This window comes from Erpetoichthys calabaricus, chromosome 12 (assembly GCF_900747795.2).
Source record: "Erpetoichthys calabaricus chromosome 12, fErpCal1.3, whole genome shotgun sequence".
Taxonomy (NCBI): Eukaryota; Metazoa; Chordata; class Cladistia; order Polypteriformes; family Polypteridae; genus Erpetoichthys; species Erpetoichthys calabaricus.
This window is the reverse complement of record NC_041405.2, coordinates 128,398,658-128,418,657: the sequence shown is the minus strand read 5'-3', so window position 1 is coordinate 128,418,657 and position 20,000 is coordinate 128,398,658. Positions and strand designations below refer to the sequence as shown.

At 38.3% G+C, this 20,000-nt stretch overlaps 1 protein-coding gene across 3 annotated transcripts in view; it reads left to right on the top strand.

Moving 5' to 3' along the window:
* Positions 1-20,000, top strand: part of crtc1b (CREB regulated transcription coactivator 1b) — a 162,280-nt gene that overhangs the window by 83,636 nt on the left and 58,644 nt on the right. For all 3 annotated transcript variants that reach the window (XR_007936490.1, XM_051935056.1, XM_051935055.1), the window contains exons 6-10: positions 125-210; positions 330-370; positions 8,333-8,553; positions 8,701-8,846; positions 16,757-16,969. Coding sequence is in view for 2 of the 3 variants with exons in the window: in XM_051935056.1 (XP_051791016.1) it covers positions 125-210; positions 330-370; positions 8,333-8,553; positions 8,701-8,846; positions 16,757-16,969 (707 nt within the window). In the remaining variant the exon portion in view is untranslated. The remainder of the gene's footprint in view (positions 1-124; positions 211-329; positions 371-8,332; positions 8,554-8,700; positions 8,847-16,756; positions 16,970-20,000) is intronic.

Genomic DNA, 20,000 nt, shown 5'->3' with positions numbered 1-20,000 from the left:
CATGCTATTGTATTAATACAAATATTCTATTTATTGACTTTTATGTTAAAAGCCAATGTGTTTTTTTTAATTTAGTGATATTATAAACAAATCATAAGGATTTATTACTTTATTTCCTATGCAGTGCTGCTGTTATCAGTTCCTGGAACAGAAGATGTTGAATCAGAAGCAGACAAAACACTGCAGAAGCAAATATGGGACAACAAAAAGGTAAATCATTTTGGTGTGGTGTTGAACAATGTACCAAATTTAGATGATGTTTTTAAATGTTTGAATTTTATGTATGTCTAATTACATATATGTTGCTATCTTTTTTATTACATGTCCAGAATGCATCAAGACCCAAATCTTGTGAAGTTCCAGGAATCAAGTGAGTTTTTATAATTGCCACTGGATGACCAGGTTTCAGTTGTTACATTATGGAACAAACTTTTGATATGATACCTAGCAAGCTTTAGTCTTTTTATAAACAAGGATAAGGTGAAAATATAAACATGAGTGAATGTGCAACTGAAAGCTATTATTTTACTTTTATGTGGCATATTAGGTAGAACAGGTTGAGCACACTAATCTAAAATGCCTAGGACCAGAAGTATGTCAGTGTTTGGAATATTTACATATACGTAATGAGAGTTCTTGGCGATGGGACCCAAGTCTAAACACAAAATTTATTCATGTTTCATATAAACATTAAACACATAACCCGAAGGCAATTTTATGTTTTATAATGTGTTGCATAAAGAAAAATGTGTCCACAGCAGAATGCCTTTATCAGCTGGTAAAACCGTGTTAAACATTTTGTTTTGATTAAAATATTACTGTACACGGAGAAGAAACAAACAACACAGTGAACAATGCATGTAGGTCTAGTGTTGGCTTTGTTTGAAAGCAAACTGGACACAACTTAGTGTCAGAGCACATGTTCCCTCTAAGCTGCACTTGTGCATAGCTGTGAAGCTTTTTTCTGTGTGCTGTGTAGCACTTTTGAGCTGCCACTCATGTCCTCTCCCATATTCTGTTTGGAAGTGCCACGCAGCTGTTGTGGATCCATTCACCCTTTGGTAATGCATCTGCAGCTTTCAGAACTCCACTGGGGACCCCCAACATCCCCATCTCATATTGGTCCTTTGCGGTGCTTGATATTTCACAGAACCAGTCTCTCCCCGCCTAGTCCTGTGTAGTGATGCTTTGAGCCACTTGAAGAAAAAAATAAGTCAGAAACAGTAAGCACTAGTTTATGTGTTACATCCGCTAAAAAAAAAACAAAAAGATGGGTACAAATGGGCAAGTCAGGTTAGGTGTGAATTTTTCATGTTGGCATTTAAAAATTTCGGATGTTGGAGTATTTCGGATTAGGGATGCTAAACCTGTGCAAGGTTTTTCATTCAGTCTTTACCTGTGTTGTATATCTGAATGCCTTTTTTTATTAAGATTGCATGTATTACACTGTGACAATTGAGCTGATGTGTTTGCATTTTTAAAAAAAGAAATAATTTGTAATCCTAATAAAATTATACTTTGCCAAAAAAGATACATTTAGCAAAAGTAGTTTCATAAATTCAGCATCTGTGTCCTCTGCTCATTTAACAAAATTACTGTTAGTAAAAACATGCTGATGCTAGAAGTGCCGTGCTATTTGCATACTACACTGTATGAAGTTTTTATTCCTAAAATTTCACAGCATGGTATACCTAGCAGTGGAATTTGCCTTTTTATCTGAGTCTAGTAAAATGGTAATGTATTCATTGCACACTTGTGTGCTTTTAATATTCATGTAAAGTTTTTAATTTATATTGCTTTTAGAGCTGGGCAATAGAGACAAAAATATTATCACAATATTTTTTTTCCGTATCAATCGATTTCAGTAATTATCATGATATAGTTTCATATTACTGTTTCTGTTTTTAAAGAGTATCTAATATGTTCTGCATAACAAATGAAAATATTATTAAATAAAAATTATTATTAAGCAAATAAGATTTATTTTGAGAAATGGCACATAAACTATCTCTTATATATATTTCTCTTCTGGTTCGTCCTGCTTCCACTTCAAAACCGGTCCCGCCCACACGCAGCCGACACGGCATTTCTCGATTCCTATTCGTCCTCTTCCATGTTATGCACTATACTGGCCTGCTGAGCGTAATACATCCAACAAGTACTCGAGGTGCTGCCACAACGGTAAAGTAGCTTTACCACCTTTGCGGGAGCCACCTGTGTCTTTACAACAGCTTCTTACACAGCAAACATCAGAAGCTAAAAATTATCGTGAATACATTCGAGAATATAACACTTCTGTAGCGTTTGCTTCCATGGGTGCACAGATAACTCAACCTCCTGGCCACGGACCATTCTGTTTTAAAATACACGGGCAAATTTATCACCAAATCTCTCTACTATATGCTAACACTTCTACCTCTCCAGGATATGGACAGTTGTATGTTTTTGACACAGCGCAAGCTACTGAAGTACGCTTACAAAATAAAGCAAACTCTGCATGCAGTGAAAATTTACTTCTCCAGCTAGATTCCATGCTCAGAACCATCAACCCCTTGCTAAATCATACAAACACATGCATGAAATCGCTCAGTCAAATCCAACAGCATCTGTACAAATGGTTTTCAAGGAAAATCCTAGGCAGGATTTACAACGATACAATGCCCCGACATGTCACACCGATGCTGCAGCAATTTTCATTGAAAAAGGTGGCGAACTGCCTGCCGAAAGGGACATTTGCATCTATCCCATAGGCAACTTCCACGCTCAATATGAATTGCAATCCTATGGTTTACCCACTTTTATTCCCTTACTGAGACATTGCCTGGCACAAAGATTTACACCATGTTCCCGATAAAAGAACCGCCAAGCGAATAAGGCTTACTCAATGCCAATTTTACGCGTACAGATTAGCAATGAGGAATACATTTAGTATTTTGCACTCCAGTGGCAAACTATTCCAACAGTACTTTGTAGATGCGTATGTTAAAACAGGGCGCACGTCTCAACTATCTCAGATAACATCAACAAGATCTGCGCGTGGAACTATTAGACGCACTGCAAGCAAACGCTGAAAATAACAACATACGTGTAGGCAAAATGATCATATTACTGTCCACATTTCCAGGAAGTCCAAAATACATGCAACAGAACTATCAGTCTGCCATGGCCATAGTACATAAATTCGGAAAGCCTGATTTATTTATCACTTTCACATGTAATCCTGCTTGGCCAGAAATTCTACATGCACACTGCGTCTTTCAAGAAGTATTTATTTCTTCTTGATTTCTGAATTACTTTCTCACCGTTTTCCGTTCCTATCCTTACACCACCGTATGCTATGGCGGGCATCAGCTAGTACATTAAATATTTCCTTAAAGATTCTGGAATATTTTTGATTTTCAAGTTTTCAGAATGATTACGCTTACAGTAGCTTAAATTAACTACACATTATATCAGTGTAGAAAAACTGTGCAAACAGTTCAACAGTGCAAATATGTTAAATTGCAAACATAACACAATGCATACTAACTGCAATAAATAGGAATTTATATTCTAATCAGTTTATGTTTGAGCAGATTAAACTCCTCTTGAGCTGCTGCCAGATCACTCTGCTTTTTCTGTGAAAAAGAAAATGTGTTTACCACTTTTTTTTTTTCAAACACCTATAGCTTTTTCAGTTCTACTATCTCTTCCAGTTCTCTCTATAGCAGTGCAAAAACATCCATCCATCCATCCTCTTCTGCTTATCTGAGATTGAGTCGCTGGGGCAGCAGCTTGAGCAGAGATGCCCAGACTTCCCTGTCCCCAGCCACTTCTTCTAGCTCTTCTGGGAGAATCCCAAGGCGTTCCCAGGCCAGCCGAGAGACATAGTTCCTCCAGCGTGTCCTTGGTCTTCCCCGGGGCCTCCTCCCGGTTAGACGTGCCCAGAACACCTCACTAGGGAAGCATCCTGGAGGCATCCTGATCAGATGCCCGAGCCACCTCATCTAACTCCTCTCGATGCGGAGAAGCAGCGGCTCTACTCTGAGCCCCTCCCGGATGAAAAAACAATATATTCATGTATTATTAATTAACAATTAGCCTAGTAGTAGAAGCAACTCAGCTGTAGTATATTATAATGCTAGTATTGAAAATGTAATCTAAGCAACACAATACAAAGCATATTCATAACCGTAAACTAGTTAAATAAACTAATAACTAATAACGTTCACTTACCGGTTACTAGGTGTAATTTATGTCAGAAGCACTGAAGGCAACTGTCAGTTTTTAGCGACACAGCCTTGGCAATGTTCGCTCCATTGTCTGTAGTAATACACACCTGGCAGTCCTCTCTAAGTCCCCAGGATGATGGGCTGTCCTCAAGCACCATTGTAATCAGCCGTAAAATATACAGTTAGCAGATATTTGCTCTGTAAATTCCATTTTCTGTCAATGTAGTAAATAGCAAGACTTTATGTAAGGCTCCAGTGTTCGACTCGATCATAAGTCTGTCATAGTGGCAAAGCATCTTACATCTTTTAATGCAGCCTTTAACTTTGCCTGATGTTTATCATAAAGCTGTGGAAGTGCTGTCCAAGAAAAACATTTTTCGGCTGGGAGTTTAAACCTCGGGTCTATTACTTTTAAAAAATTTCCTGAAGCCTTCTTTCTCGACAACATTTACTGCATCATGTCTTTCTCCGTGAAGCTAGACACCGTGTTTGTGATGTCCTGATGCCTTTTTGATTTTCTACTATATGGAGTCATAGCAGAAAATGACAACACAATCGATTGCTGTTTAGGAACAGCACCACTACTCAAAAGCTTGCTAGCCACATTACTCAAGGTTTCTTTTAGACATTCAATATATTCAACTGGATGGTATTTTTTTAAGGTGGTGGAATAGGTTTGATTCATTAGTCTTTGTTGGGACATGTCAGCAGCATATCTTGCATACTGGCCTTTATTTGTATTTGGTATGATTTGAGGTAGCCAAGCCACTTCTAAACTTTTGATGGCTCTTACTGAGCCGTTAACAGATTTTCTTCCTCAGCTTTACTTACCAGGATGTCCTCGTTGCAAAACATAATTCCCAAACACCCGACCACGTTGCTGATATTTACAACATAGCTTCCTCATGGGCTCATTTGCAAAGTGCATCGTGATTATCTCTTCTGCTGGCTATTCGCAAATCCTACATGGTGCTTATAATAGGCCCCAGGCATCATCTGTCACACCACTTTTTTTTTTTTTTTTTTTTAGTTATTGTGGGAAAAACAAGTTTTACCAATTTTGTATAGCCATCGTTTATCATCGTTATCATCAAGTTTTTTTCCCCCCTGATCAAAAACCAAAATCGTTTTATCGATTTTTTATTGATCGATTTATTAAATCCTATGGTTTACGATTTAATAGCAGACGGTACTTGTTTGCATTGTTTTTATAAGGTAATAACACCTAAAATCCAAAACATGACTCTTTCCTGTGTGTGTATTTTACTTCATGCATTTGCAGTAAGAATCAGAATGTACTTGAATGAATTGTGTCTGCATACAGGTTCAGCTTTGTATGTGCCTGTCTTGTTTCACTGTCACATTCAGAGCAATGTTAAGAAAATGGAGAAGCAGATTTTCAGCAATATCGGACCGAAGCTATAAATAAGAGAAAAATGCAGATGTCCCTGTGTCGTGTAAATAAAACCTGGTTGAAACAACACTGCATCTCTTTGATTTTGGATTTTGGGATGCAATGGCAAATTGGCAGCCACATAGTACTTATAGCCTTACCGTCAAGAGCAACTTGGTGTTGTAAATAAAGTTTGTTATCAACACTTCTTTATTAGAAAGTAAATCTTTTAACAGCTGATAACTCAGAGCTATCAGTGCATTCTTACTTATCATAACTGTTAGTTTGTCTTTCCTCACCAGATTGCTAAAGTTTCCCAGCAGGACTGGGTAGGTGGTACCTTTTCAAGCACCACGCCCATCTTTTTTGTAAAGGTCAAATACTCAGAGTAGTTTGAAGACAGTGCAATTAAAGAACAGAGAATATATTCCTCCCTGCAATTTAAATCTGTAGTAACAAAACTACAAACATTGGCTTGTTAGTGGTGAACCCATACTTTGGGATTGTGTTTAATATAGAAACATACCATATAACAAAGCTTGATTACTTTGAATTCAGCTTTCTGCTTAATGCTGCAGGGATATGCAGGTGTTTCTTGAGTCCCATTAATCAATATAGTGAGGTCACAGTGAATTAATGGCTGGATGTGTCATGTTTAGCCCCATGTTTTATTTTATAAAGAATACCTTTGTATTATTTTAAAGGTATTTTTGTCTTTTTTTCCTTTATACATTCCAAAAATACAAAATAGATAAATAAAAATACAGGTAAAATTCCGTTATAACGAATATTGTTACAACAAACTTTTCATTACAACAAATTATTTTTACGGTCCCAGCAGTTTCCCCCATAAGTCAGAGTCTATAAAAATCTTGTTACTACGAAATATACTCCGCAGATACATTCATTACAATGAAGTGCCCAAAAGACCTTGAGATGTCTGAATGAATCATTCACAGAGCAGTTAGTTCTGTGATTGCAGCTCAGTTGTGCACAACGATCCCCGAACTCTGTAAATGTTTCTCATTCCCCGTACTGTTTTTTTTTGCTGTGTTTGTTTTCTATTTTTTTAGTGATACATTTTGCTTAATCCGCATCAACATTTGAAAAACATCCATTGGAATTTAACTCATTGTCACCCTCCTATAGAAATGGCAGACATGAAAAAACGACAACAGTTCTCATTAAAAAAAAAAAAAAAACAAACTTGAAATTTTTGCAGCTCTCGATTCCTGCAAAAAGAAAAAAAAGACGTTGGCAGTGATTTCGGAATTTTGCCAGTGACACTATCAACTTTCGTGAAAAATCTCAGATTGCAAACCTTGAGCCTCAGTGCAAACATATGTGAACTGCTGCATTTGAAAATGTCGAGAAAGCAGTTTTTATGTGGTTCAGTGATGCTCGTTTAAGAAACATTCCTATTAGTGGGCCGCTCGTTGAAGAAAAAGCAAAGTCACTGTCAAGATTTTACTGCCAGCTGGGGTGGGCAAATTCACTTTCCAGATCGTTTTGGAATTGCAGCCAAAGCAATCTGTGGAGAAAAATCTGCAGTTCCAATTGAAAAAAAGCAAATGAATGGCATGCAGGTGAAATCAGGAAAATCATTTCAGCTTATGAGCCTGAAAACATCTACAGTGCTGATGAGACTGGCATCTTCTACCAGCTGCTACCACATCACACTTTAGCACTCAAAGGTGATCTGTGCCAAGGAGAAAAAAAAATTAAATAAAGGTTGACAGCTCTACTTTGCTGCAATTCAAGTTGCAACCCCAAAGTTTTCCTCTCATCATTGGCAAGTCGACCAATCCTCTGTGTTTTAAGTGGATTACATTCCTTCCCAGTGAATATAAAGCAAACCAGTGAGCTTGGATGACTCAAGACATTTTGGGAACCTGGCTGCATCAACTTGACTAGGATATTGTGAGGCGTGCATCACTGTCTTGCACCTCAAAACACAAGGCTGAGTCTCAATACTTTTGCAAAACCAGCTTATTCAACTTGAAACAGAAACAGCACGCTTATTTATTGTAGCGGGAGCTACCACTCTCCTATATACAGGCAGAGCAAACAGGCAGAGTCGGGGCCAAGTTATACTGTTCCCTGCATTTATAATGTTCCTTTCATCACCCATCGGCGACAGGTGCTTATAGCGTGATCTTGATCGGCAAGCCGTCCTCCACAGACTGGGTAATCGCACTTCGAGATGCACTTCAGGGGCTCCCAAAACAATTCAGAAACCTCACAATATGAAGAAGAACAAAAGGAAGATTCTGCTTCTGATTGATAACTGTGCTGCCCACCACATTCTTCCACATTTAGATAATGTTCGCATTGAGTTCCTCCCACCCAAATGCATGGCAGTGCTTCATTCATTGGATTTGGGCATCATTCGGACCTTGAAAGTATATTATCGCAAGGAAATGCTGAGAAAAATTCTCATCAGCATAACTTGTACACAGGAGGAGATGAAAATTAACGTGAAAGAAGTTATTGAAATAATTGCAGATGCCTGGATGCAAGTTAAAGAAAGCACTATAGCGACAAATACAGAATCTCATTACTACGAATTTTTCATTACAATGGGCACTTCGTTGTAACTGAATTTTACCTGTACTTAAATAGAAGAAACTTGCCTATCTACAGGACTTAATTAATCAGCTTAGCCTAAATGAACATATAACAGAGTAATGTGTTTATTTTTGTTCTTTTTTTCTTTCCCCAAATATAGTATTTTTCCATCACCTGATCAGGAAACAACCACATCTCTGATTCCAGCCACCCACAACACTGGAGGTTCCTTGCCAGACCTGACCAACATCCATTTCCCACCTCCACTTCCCACACCATTAGACCCTGACGATTCCTCTTTCCCAACACTGAGCACCTCCAGCAGCACTGGTAATCTTGCAGCAAACCTTACTCACTTGGGAATCAGCGCAGGCAGTCAGGGTAAGGGAAAATAATTGTTTTGTGCAGCTGGTTTCATAACCCCCACCCCTTCCCTCCTTACTAGGTTATGTTTTTTCATACCATTTATTCTGATCTCCCTGGAAAGTTTCTGGGAATTGATTACTGTAATACTTCACTTCTTCTCAGGGTCTACGACAACGCAGGGATCACTTAGTGGAACAGCTCAGCATCGAGATTCAGCAGTTGGCCCACTACCCTTGAATTCAGACTCTAGGAGGCAACAGTCTCAGCAGCTTTCGCCTACCTTATCACCACCCATTACCATCCCTCAGGTAATAGAGTTGATCTGGAAGTAAAATAAACCACATTCTTCTCCCCACCCTCATGGAGATTTTTACAAAGCCTGGAATGGAAAGGGCTGATTCATTCGAAGAGAGCTTTGGGGTTATGAGAGCGCTTTTCTTATTAGCCAGGTAGCATACAGAGCTTATTTTATATACTGGGTACTACAAATACATAGCAATGCCTGGATACATTACAAAATGTAATACAATAAAACCTCTTCTTACATGAAGGATATGTTCTTGGGCATAGTGTATAGTGGAAAATCATTTATTGGGAAATGTATGCAGACACCTAAATAATGCACATAAAGTACAACAGACTTAGTTTTGCCTATACCCAATAATAAGCAGTCTATCTTTTTACATCAGCAGCTTCAAATGCAAATATTCATCCATAGTTTTAGGTACAGTGTACCTATATAAATAAAACTATTTGCAGGTAACTCTGGCTGTATGTATAAGGCTACAGCAGAGACAGACATTATACCTTGCATGTTTACAGTATCAGTAGAGTTATAACAAAATGTACTGTCATCCAAGTGAGATTTTTACATTTGTATATATTGCTGTAAGATAGAGAAGAGAGTACAGTAAGTTCACGTCTCACTCCTTCTCAAGAAATGAGTCAATGATATACTTCTCGCTCTCTGTTGAACTGCAGTTTTTATTTAGCCTTTGATGTTATTTCATTTTTATTTAGTTTCAGTTTTTCATCATTTTCTGGTTTTAGTTTTCATTTACTTTAAGATTTTCAGAAGTTAACTTTTAGTTTTTGTCACATTTTATTGGTTTTGTTTTATTCACCAAAATGTCTATATGAACACTGTTTTGCAATTCTATAAGTACAATGTTTTTATATTTGTCAGATTATATTTCATTCGTGTTGCATGTACTTGCCAACCTTATAAATGCAATTTTATTTTGATAGAACTAATTTTTCTCACTCTAATGCCGCACTTCAAGGCTTTCAGCATAATCAAGAATCAAATAGGTAGCATGCACTGATGTCACTTGTTACTTTGACCTGCAATAACTTTAAGCAAATAGTTATTTTATTTCAAAAATGCTTTCAGTGTTATTTTTGTGATTCCCTTTGGGAAAAGTAAGTTCACCACACATATATACTCTTACTTTATATTTATTTTTGATATTTCTTGATACTGACTATATATCATCTCCCCATTTCCAAGCTCTGGAAGTGTATTTTTACTTTCACCCTCCCCCACCATAACCTGTCGTCAAAGCTTTAGATTCGTCAAAAAATTCAATCTCTGGTTTTCAACGGATATCTCAGTGTTTTAAGGTCCCCTGATACTGAAAACATTGATATCTCGATGATGTGTGTGTGTCTGTCTATGTGTCTGTCTGTGTGTTACAGTCTCTTGAGGATAATCTTCTGCTAAAACTAGCTGGATGGGAAAATACCAAATCTGAAACTATAAGGTGACAATGTGCTGATTAGTTTTTGAGCCAAATCATGCAAGAGAAAGAGGTACTCTAGAGAAACCCTCATACTGTAATTCTGCAATTAATTTTGAATTCTTCTCGTCGATTGCTATCATAATGACCTATTAAATGATCAGAAAGATCAGCATCAGAGCAGTAAATAATTACTGAAATGTTATAGAATAGTTCAGGTAACTTGGTTCCAATGGCATATGCATATTTTTACTATACCAATAATCAGACTTTAAAACTTTACATTTTTCTTGTTGCAAATAGCAATGGTATTGGATAAACAATTATTTATACACGTAGTGGATATTTCTGGCTTTACAAATCCTCCATGGCTTTTATTTTCAAAATCTTTAGCTGTATTTTCTAAATGAAATATTTGCCATGTTTTAAGTGCCTTTTTCTTGAAGTGTGCTGAACTCTACTATTCACTGAGAACTAGTAGGACATCTGTGACTGACGATCAGTTATGGCCAATTAAATCCACAGAATACAGCTGCTGCTGGTGAGATTCCAAAGCAGTCAACGAGGGATATTAGCACATGTGTATGGATCAATGTTGTTCTCTAAGCTAATATTATGGCTTACCAGTATTAAGTATATCAACATCTGCACACATGCACATTAAGCACAAAGACTTCTTCTTTCGGCTGCTCCCATTAGGGGTCACCACTGTGGATCATTTTTTTCCATATTCTCCTGTCCTTTGCATCTTGCTCTGTTACACTCACACCTGTATGTCTTGTCTCACAACATCCATAAATCTCCTCTTAGGCCTTCCTCTTTTCCTCTTACCTGGCAGCTCCATCCTTACAATCCTTTTCACAAAATACCCAGTATCTCTCCTCTGCACATGTCCAAACCAATACAATCTCGCCTCTCTGACTTTGTCTCCAAACCATCCAAACTGATCTGACCCTTTAATGTACTCATTGTCCACCCTTCTCACACCCAATGCAAATCATAACATCTTTAACTCTGGTAGCTCTGTCTCCTGTTTTTTGGTCAGTGCCACCATCTCCACCCATATAACATAGCTGGTCTCACTACTGTTCTGTAGACCTTCCCTTTCACTCTTGGTGATACCCGTCTGTCACAAATCACTCCGGACACTCATCTCCATCCACTCCACCCTGCCTGCACTCTCTTCTTCAGGTATTCAAACTCATCCACCATCGCCAACTGTGCTCCCTGCCTCCTCACCACTCCTCTGACCTCCCTCTCATTTACAGACATGTATTCTGTCTTGTTCCTACTGACCTTCATTCCTCTCCTCTCTAGAGTATATGTTCACCTCTCCAGGGTCTCCTCAGCCTGCTCCCTACTCTCACTACAGATCACAGTGTCATCAGCAAACATCATATTCCACGGGGACTTCTGTCTAATCTCATCTGTCAACCTGTCCATCACTATTGCAAATAAGATGGGCTCAGAGCTGATCCCTGATGTAATCCCACCTTCCCCTTGAATGCATCCATCACCCCAACTGCAGACCTCACCGCTGTCATGTTTCCTTTGTACATCCTGTACAACTCTTACATACTTCTCTCCCACTCCCAACTTCCTCATTCAATACCACAACCCCCCCACTCTAGGCATCCTGCCATATGCTTTCTCCAAGTCCACAAAGGCACAATGCAGGTCCTCGTTTTCTTCTATGTTCTTCTCCATCAACACCCCCAGAGCAAACATTGCATCTGTAGTGCTCTTTCCTGGCATGAAACCATACTTCTGCTCACTACTCATTGCCTCCCTTCTTAACCTAGCTTCCACTGCTCTTTCCTATAATTTCGTGCTATGGCTGATCAATTTTATCCCTCTGTAGTTACTACAACTCTATACATCACCCTTATTCTTAAAAATCGGTACCAGTACATTTCTCTACTGCTCTGGCATCCTCTCACTTTCCAAGATTACATTAAGCAACCTGGAGAAAAGTTCCACTGCCATCTCCCCTGAACACCTCCTTGCTTCCACAGGTATGTCATCTGGACCAACAGCCTTCCCATTCTTCCTCCTGTTCATAGCTGTTTACTTCCTCCTTGCTAATCCATTTCACTTCCTGATTCACAATTTCCCCATCATCCATCCTTCTCTCTATATCTCTTTCTCTTCATTCATCAGCATCTCAAAGTAGTCTTTCCATCTGCTCAACACATTGTCCTCGCTTGTGAATACATTTCCATCTTTATCCTTTATCACCCTAACCTGCTGCACATCTTTCCCATCTCGGTCCCTCTGTATAGCCAGTTGGTACAGGTCATTTTGTCCCTCCTTAGTGTCCAGCCTCTCATACAGCTCATCATATGCCTTTTCTTTAGCCTTCGCCACCTCTCTCTTCACCTTATGCCTTATCTCCTTGTACTCCTGTCTACTTTCTCCATCTCTCTGACTATCCCACGTCTTCTTCGCCAACCTATTCTTCTGTATACTCTCCTGTACTTCTCTATTCCACCACCAGGTTTCCTTTTTCTCCTTCCTCTGTCTAGATGTCACACCAAGCACCCTTCTTGCTGTCACCCTTACAACTTCTGCTGTAGTTTCCCAGCTGTCTGGTAACTCTCTGCTACCCAGTGACTGTCTTACCTCCTCCCTGAACTCAACCTTGCAGTCTTCCTTTTTCAACTTCCACCATTTGATCCTTAGTTCTGCCTTTACTCTCCCACTCTTCTTGATTTCCAGCGTCATCCTACAGACTACCATTCTTTGTTGCATAACTATGCTTTCCCCTGCCACCTCTTTGCAGTCTACAATCTCCTTTAGACTGACCCTCCTGAATAGGATATAATCTACCTGTGTGCAACCTCCTCCACTCTTGTATGTCACCCTTTGTTCCTCCCTCTTCCTAAAATATGTATTCACCACAGCCATGCCCATCCTTTTTGCAAAATCCACTACCATCTGACCTTCTGCATTCCTCTTCTTGACGCCAAACCTACCTATCACCTATTCATCCTCCCTGTTCCCTTCACCAACATGTCCATTGAAATCTGCTGCAATCACCATTCTCTCTCCCTTGGGTACACTCTCCACCACTTTATCCAACTCACTCCAGAAATCTTTTTTTCTCGTCCATCGCACACACATCTTGTGGGGCATATGCACTAACAACATTCATCATCGCACCTTCAGTTTCCAGCTTCATAATCATCACTCTCTATGACGCTCTTGTCACCTCCAGAACACTCTTGACATATTGTTCCTTCAGGAACCCCTACCTCATTTCTCCTCCCATTCTCACCATGATGGAACAATTTGAACCCACCACCGATCCATATGGCCTCACTTCCGTTCCATTTAGTCTCTTGCACGCACAATATATCATCCTTCTTTCCATCACATCAGCTCACTCTCTTCCCTAACCATTTGTACTGCCAACATTCAAAGGCTCTACTCTCAGTTCCACTCTGTTTACCTTCCTGCTCTCCTCCTGCATCTGGACACACCTTCCCCCTCTTCTCCTTCGGAAATCAATAGCCCATTTTCCGCTAGCACCCTGTTGGCTAACAGTACTGATGGCAGCTGTTGTTAACCTGGGCCTCAACCAATCCGGTATGGAAATTTGTATTGTTGTCCTCATATTGATCTGACAAAATTTTACACCAGATGCCCTTCCTGACTTAACCCTCCCCATTTTATCCGGGCTTGGGACCAGCATGAAGAAACAGACTGGTTTGTGCATCTCCTGTGGCTGGGATACATTATGCACAGAGTAGTGTGGTAAAAATCAAAATTAAAATATGAAAATTGCAAAAACTAATTTTGTTTTCAGTTTTATTTTTTCATTTTTTTAGTTCTAGTTTTCAGATATTTTACATTATTTTAGTTATTTTTTCATTAATTACATATTTCATTTTAATTTTCATCAACAAGATAACAATGACTTTAAAGTTTAATTTATGTAAGATAAGGTTTTGCTGTGTTTTTGTTAGGCATGAGTAAAGGTAAGTATAAAAATTTGACGTATTTTCAAATTTTTAACATGTTTATCAAATAAAATACAAAATTTTTCTTTGTTGAACTATCTTCCTTGTTTTTCAGTTCATATACAATATACTCTGTTTTCCACACTTTGTGGAATCCTGTATATAATTTGTTTATAATTTGAGTGATACATGGTTTCATATTCTGTATTCCTTCTCTATTTAATTATCTTTTTTTTCTTCTTTTTTTTTAAATACATGCTTAAATTAAATGGTAAATTGCAATGTATTCAATTAGAAAGTCTGTTTATATGGTAGCTATCCAGAGTTGTTATTAAGTGTTGTTAACTTAGTGACATTACATAGTAATGAGGGCTTTCATTTCCAGACATATAATTAGTGCTTTAATTTATATTTCAGGGATATGTTGAAGCAACAATGAAACATCCAAAGAGTGGAAATATATTACTGGATTGTAAACTGTCTTTGTTATTTTTCATGGTATCACTGAATTACTTTGCTAAATTTATTTGCTAAAACTCTTATCTGCTTGTGGTACACATAGATAGAATCTTTGAATTGAACCTGTCTAATCCTAATAAAGATCTGTTCCTGAAGCTTGCTTTTTCACCGATTAAATTATTTATTTGGCAAAAACCCTAACCCAAAGCAACATGCACGTTTTTTAAAATATGTTTTTAATTTGGGGATTAGGCAGCTTAAATGTGTGGTTTAGGGTTGACTAGTGAGTGAGAGACTGGAGCTTGCAATCTTGAGGTTTACGTGCTGCATTTTACCTGCTAATTCTGACAGCTTCTCTGATTGTTATCAGTCATTCACTGCTTGTTGTCCGTTCTTATAACAAAGGGCTAGTGGGTGCCCAATAAAAGATATGTCACATTACATGACTTCTTGACAGAGGGTACATTAAACATGACTATTTCTGTTGGTGATCTCATTTCCCAAGTATGTCAGATTCTGCAATAAGAAATTGCAGGGCATATCAGATTACATTATTATATATCGACTTTCCAGCACAGTTTCACACTTCGTAAGAATTAAGTGGTTACCCCTTTTTTGACACCCAATAATGTGTTGCCTGAAGAAGACAATCCTGTACAAAAGGTTTATAAGTAAAGCAAGTTTAGCTGCAGTCTTGGCCCTTTAATTTTTCCATTTTGTCATGGTATATAAAACATGAGACATTAGATAGACAAGCATCTCTTCTATTTGTCAGGTTTGAAACACTTGCTTTCTTTATTTTTCGTTTCTACATTGTTGGCTGTTATGCACACAGAACCTGCAGACTAATTGGACTGTGCCACTGGGTATGTTACAGTACACGACTGTCGGTCATGAGAGTGTGTTATTTCCACCTATGACTCACTAAAATGATGTAAATGAGGTCTGCAGCTGAAAGCCACTGGAAAAGTCAAGTAATGTGACACAGTCCTAAAAGTAATAATGTGGTAAGTTTAATTTCAGAAAATTAATGGATAATAATATATACAGTATATATAATAAGAATGCCTAATTAAATATTTTATATTCTAAATCTGTAGTTCTCAAAGTTTTTTGTTTTTTTTTTTTTGTTTTTTTTTGTACAACCCAGTTCTGACAATTGCATGTTGTTGCAACTCATAATCGGTGCAGAATATTTGCTGATCATAATGCAGTTCCGCCGAACATTGTCCATTTCACATTTGGAGAATTGCCGCCATATGTCATTCTTCTTGGATTCCTCAGAGAATCACTACCGAATGCCATCTTGGTTTCTCTTGAACAATACCCCTTTCAGTCATGCAAGTGGCACCCCATCACAAAGCTTCAAGAAAACCTTCATAACCCTTTCTCTTTCACTTCGATTGTAATTCACAACTTGGTGCAACCCAATTATAGATCTCTTGCGGCTCATAGTTTAAAACACTGTTCTAAAATGAGGATTTTTAACATATTTGTAATACACAGTGTTGTGTTTCAACAGCAGGTGCATAGTAAACAAATAGTGGAAAACATTCCATGTTTCTTCATATATTATGAATTGCTGTCACTTACTAAACAATAATGTACTCATCAAAATTCAATAAACTGGCCTTCTGTGTTTGCACATTGAAATAAACAAAAGATTTTAATTTTAATGCACATGAATGTCGTGCAGTAACAGATTGGGCTCTTCTGAATACTATTCACAGTCTAATTAACTGTATGGTTTTTGCTAGCTACTGTATATTCTCTTTTTACTTGACATTATGCTGTTTTCTTCTTCAAGGTCAACCTGATAATCATTGTGAAATTTGTATTACAAAGCTGTACAATAGTTTCCCTAGAGGGGCATATGTAAACACTGTATTATGACTGATATACTGTATTATTTATATATAAGAAGGTCCAATTCTCTGTTCCCTGGAGTAAGTCAATAATTGTGCAAGGAGTATTAGTTATGTTGCATTGTGCTCTCGTTTTCCCTCTCTCTCCCTAAGTTAACAATGGCCATTGTTTTCTTCCTGTCACTTTCTTCAGGCTGTTGGAATAGATGCCATAACTTTGGAGCAACAGCTCACAGCCTACCCCTTCTTTGCTCAGTCCACTTCACAGACGCAGACAGTTAGTGGCTTGCCGCAGCAGAGACTGGTACAACTCCCACCCCTCACTGTCTCTACACCTTCCTCCTCCATCCCACAATCACCCCCGGGTAATCCAACACAAACATCCATGGGGATTGACATCAATTCGGTGAGTACTACCCCTGCAATAAAGGATAGCTTGCCTCACATAGTGGTTCCAGGTTTGTAACAATGAAAGAAACTGCTTTTAGAGCATTAAGGCATATACACATGTAGAACTGCTTGTCTGTATACAATCTGAAATGTTACTTAATAAAAATGAGTCATTATACTGAAGTGCTTTAGTGCTGGTGCCTCATGGATCCAGCATCTTGGATTCCAGCCTCATACCACTTCATAATCTGTTTGTAGTTTGCAAGTTCTCCCTAAGCCTTTGTGGTTTTCCCCTATGTACACAGATTTGTTTTACACATTCCATGTATGCCTCATGATGTGCATGTTGTTAATTTGCCTCTCCAAATTTTTTCATAGTATGTGTGAATGTGCGCGCCTGTTTGCTCTGTGATGTCCTCTCTTAAATTGAATCCTGCACTGTGCAAGTAGTTTGTGAATTTATGAATATCTGTCTTTACTTTTTTGGACAATTGACATAAATTGCGTTTTTCATTTTGTGTTAACATAGCCTCTTGTGGCCTGTACCAGTTATATTCTCTGTTCAATTTGTAATAAGTATATACTGTGTATGTATGTATATACTATATGTACTGTATGTTTATGTATGTATGTATATGTGTGTGTGTGTGTGTGTGTGTGTATGTATGTGTGTGTGTGTATATATATATATATATATATATATATACAGTGGTGTGAAAAACTATTTGCCCCCTTCCTGATTTCTTATTCTTTTGCATGTTTGTCACACAAAATGTTTCTGATCATCAAACACATTTAACCATTAGTTAAATATAACACAAGTAAACACAAAATGCAGTTTGTAAATGGTGGTTTTTATTATTTAGGGAGAAAAAAAAATCCAAACCTACATGGCCCTGTGTGAAAAAGTAATTGCCCCCTGAACCTAATAACTGGTTGGGCCACCCTTAGCAGCAATAACTGCAATCAAGCGTTTGCGATAACTTGCAATGAGTCTGTTACAGCGCTCTGGAGGAATTTTGGCCCACTCATCTTTGCAAAATTGTTGTAATTCAGCTTTATTTGAGGGTTTTGTAGCATGAACCGCCTTTTTAAGGTCATGCCATAGCATCTCAATTGGATTCAGGTCAGGACTTTGACTAGGCAACTCCAAAGTCTTCATTTTGTTTTTCTTCAGCCATTCAGAGGTGGATTTGCTGGTGTGTTTTGGGTCATTGTCCTGTTGCAGCACCCAAGATCGCTTCAGCTTGAGTTGACGAACAGATGGCCGGACATTCTCCTTCAGGATTTTTTGGTAGACAGTAGAATTCATGGTTCCATCTATCACAGCAAGCCTTCCAGGTCCTGAAGCAGCAAAACAACCCCAGACCATCACACTACCACCACCATATTTTACTGTTGGTATGATGTTCTTTTTCTGAAATGCTGTGTTCCTTTTACGCCAGATGTAACGGGACATTTGCCTTCCAAAAAGTTCAACTTTTGTCTCATCAGTCCACAAGGTATTTTCCCAAAAGTCTTGGCAATCATTGAGATGTTTCTTAGCAAAATTGAGACGAGCCCTAATGTTCTTTTTGCTTAACAGTGGTTTGCGTCTTGGAAATCTGCCATGCAGGCCGTTTTTGCCCAGTCTCTTTCTTATGGTGGAGTCGTGAACACTGACCTTAATTGAGGCAAGTGAGGCCTGCAGTTCTTTAGACGTTGTCCTGGGGTCTTTTGTGACCTCTCGGATGAGTCGTCTCTGCGCTCTTGGGGTAATTTTGGTCGGCCGGCCACTCCTGGGAAGGTTCACCACTGTTCCATGTTTTTGCCATTTGTGGATAATGGCTCTCACTGTGGTTCGCTGGAGTCCCAAAGCTTTAGAAATGGCTTTATAACCTTTACCAGACTGATAGATCTCAATTACTTCTGTTCTCATTTGTTCCTGAATTTCTTTGGATCTTGGCATGATGTCTAGCTTTTGAGGTGCTTTTGGTCTATTTCTCTGTGTCAGGCAGCTCCTATTTAAGTGATTTCTTGATTGAAACAGGTGTGGCAGTAATCAGGCCTGGGGGTGGCTACGGAAATTGAACTCAGGTGTGATACACCACAGTTAGGTTATTTTTTAACAAGGGGGCAATTACTTTTTCACACAGGGCCATGTAGGTTTGGATTTTTTTTCTCCCTAAATAATAAACACCATCATTTAAAAACTGCATTTTGTGTTTACTTGTGTTATATTTGACTAATGGTTAAATGTGTTTGATGATCAGAAACATTTTGTGTGACAAACATGCAAAAGAATAAGAAATCAGGAAGGGGGCAAATAGTTTTTCACACCACTGTATATATATATATATATATATATATATATATATATATATATATATATATATATATATATATATATATATATATATATATACATACAGTGGGGCAAAAAAGTATTTAGTCAGCCACCAATTGTGTAAGTTCTCCCACTTAAAAAGATGAGAGAGGCCTGTAATTTTCATCATAGGTATACCTCAACTATGAGAGACAAAATGAGAAAAAAAAATCCAGAAAATCACATTGTCTGATTTTTGAAGAATTTATTTGCAAATTATGGTGGAAAAAAAGTATTTGGTCAATAACAAAAGTTCATCTCAATACTTTGTTATATACCCTTTGTTGGCAATGACAGAGGTCAAACGTTTTCTGTAAGTCTTCACAAGGTTTTCACACTCTGTTGCTGGTATTTTTGGCCCATTACTCCATGCAGATCTCCTCTAGAGCAGTAATGTTTTGGGGCTGTCGCTGGGCAACACGGACTTTCAACTCCCTCCAAAGATTTTCTATGGGGTTGAGATCTGGAGACTGGCTAGGCCACTCCAGGACCGTGAAATGCTTCTTACGAAGCCATTCCTTCAATACCCTGGCAGTGTGTTTGGGATCATTGTCATGCTGAAAGACCCAGCCACGTTTCATCTTCAATGCCCTTGCTAGTGGAAGGAGGTTTTCACACAAAATCTGACGATATATGGCCCCATTCATTCTTTCCTTTACACGGATCAGTCGTCCTGGTCCCT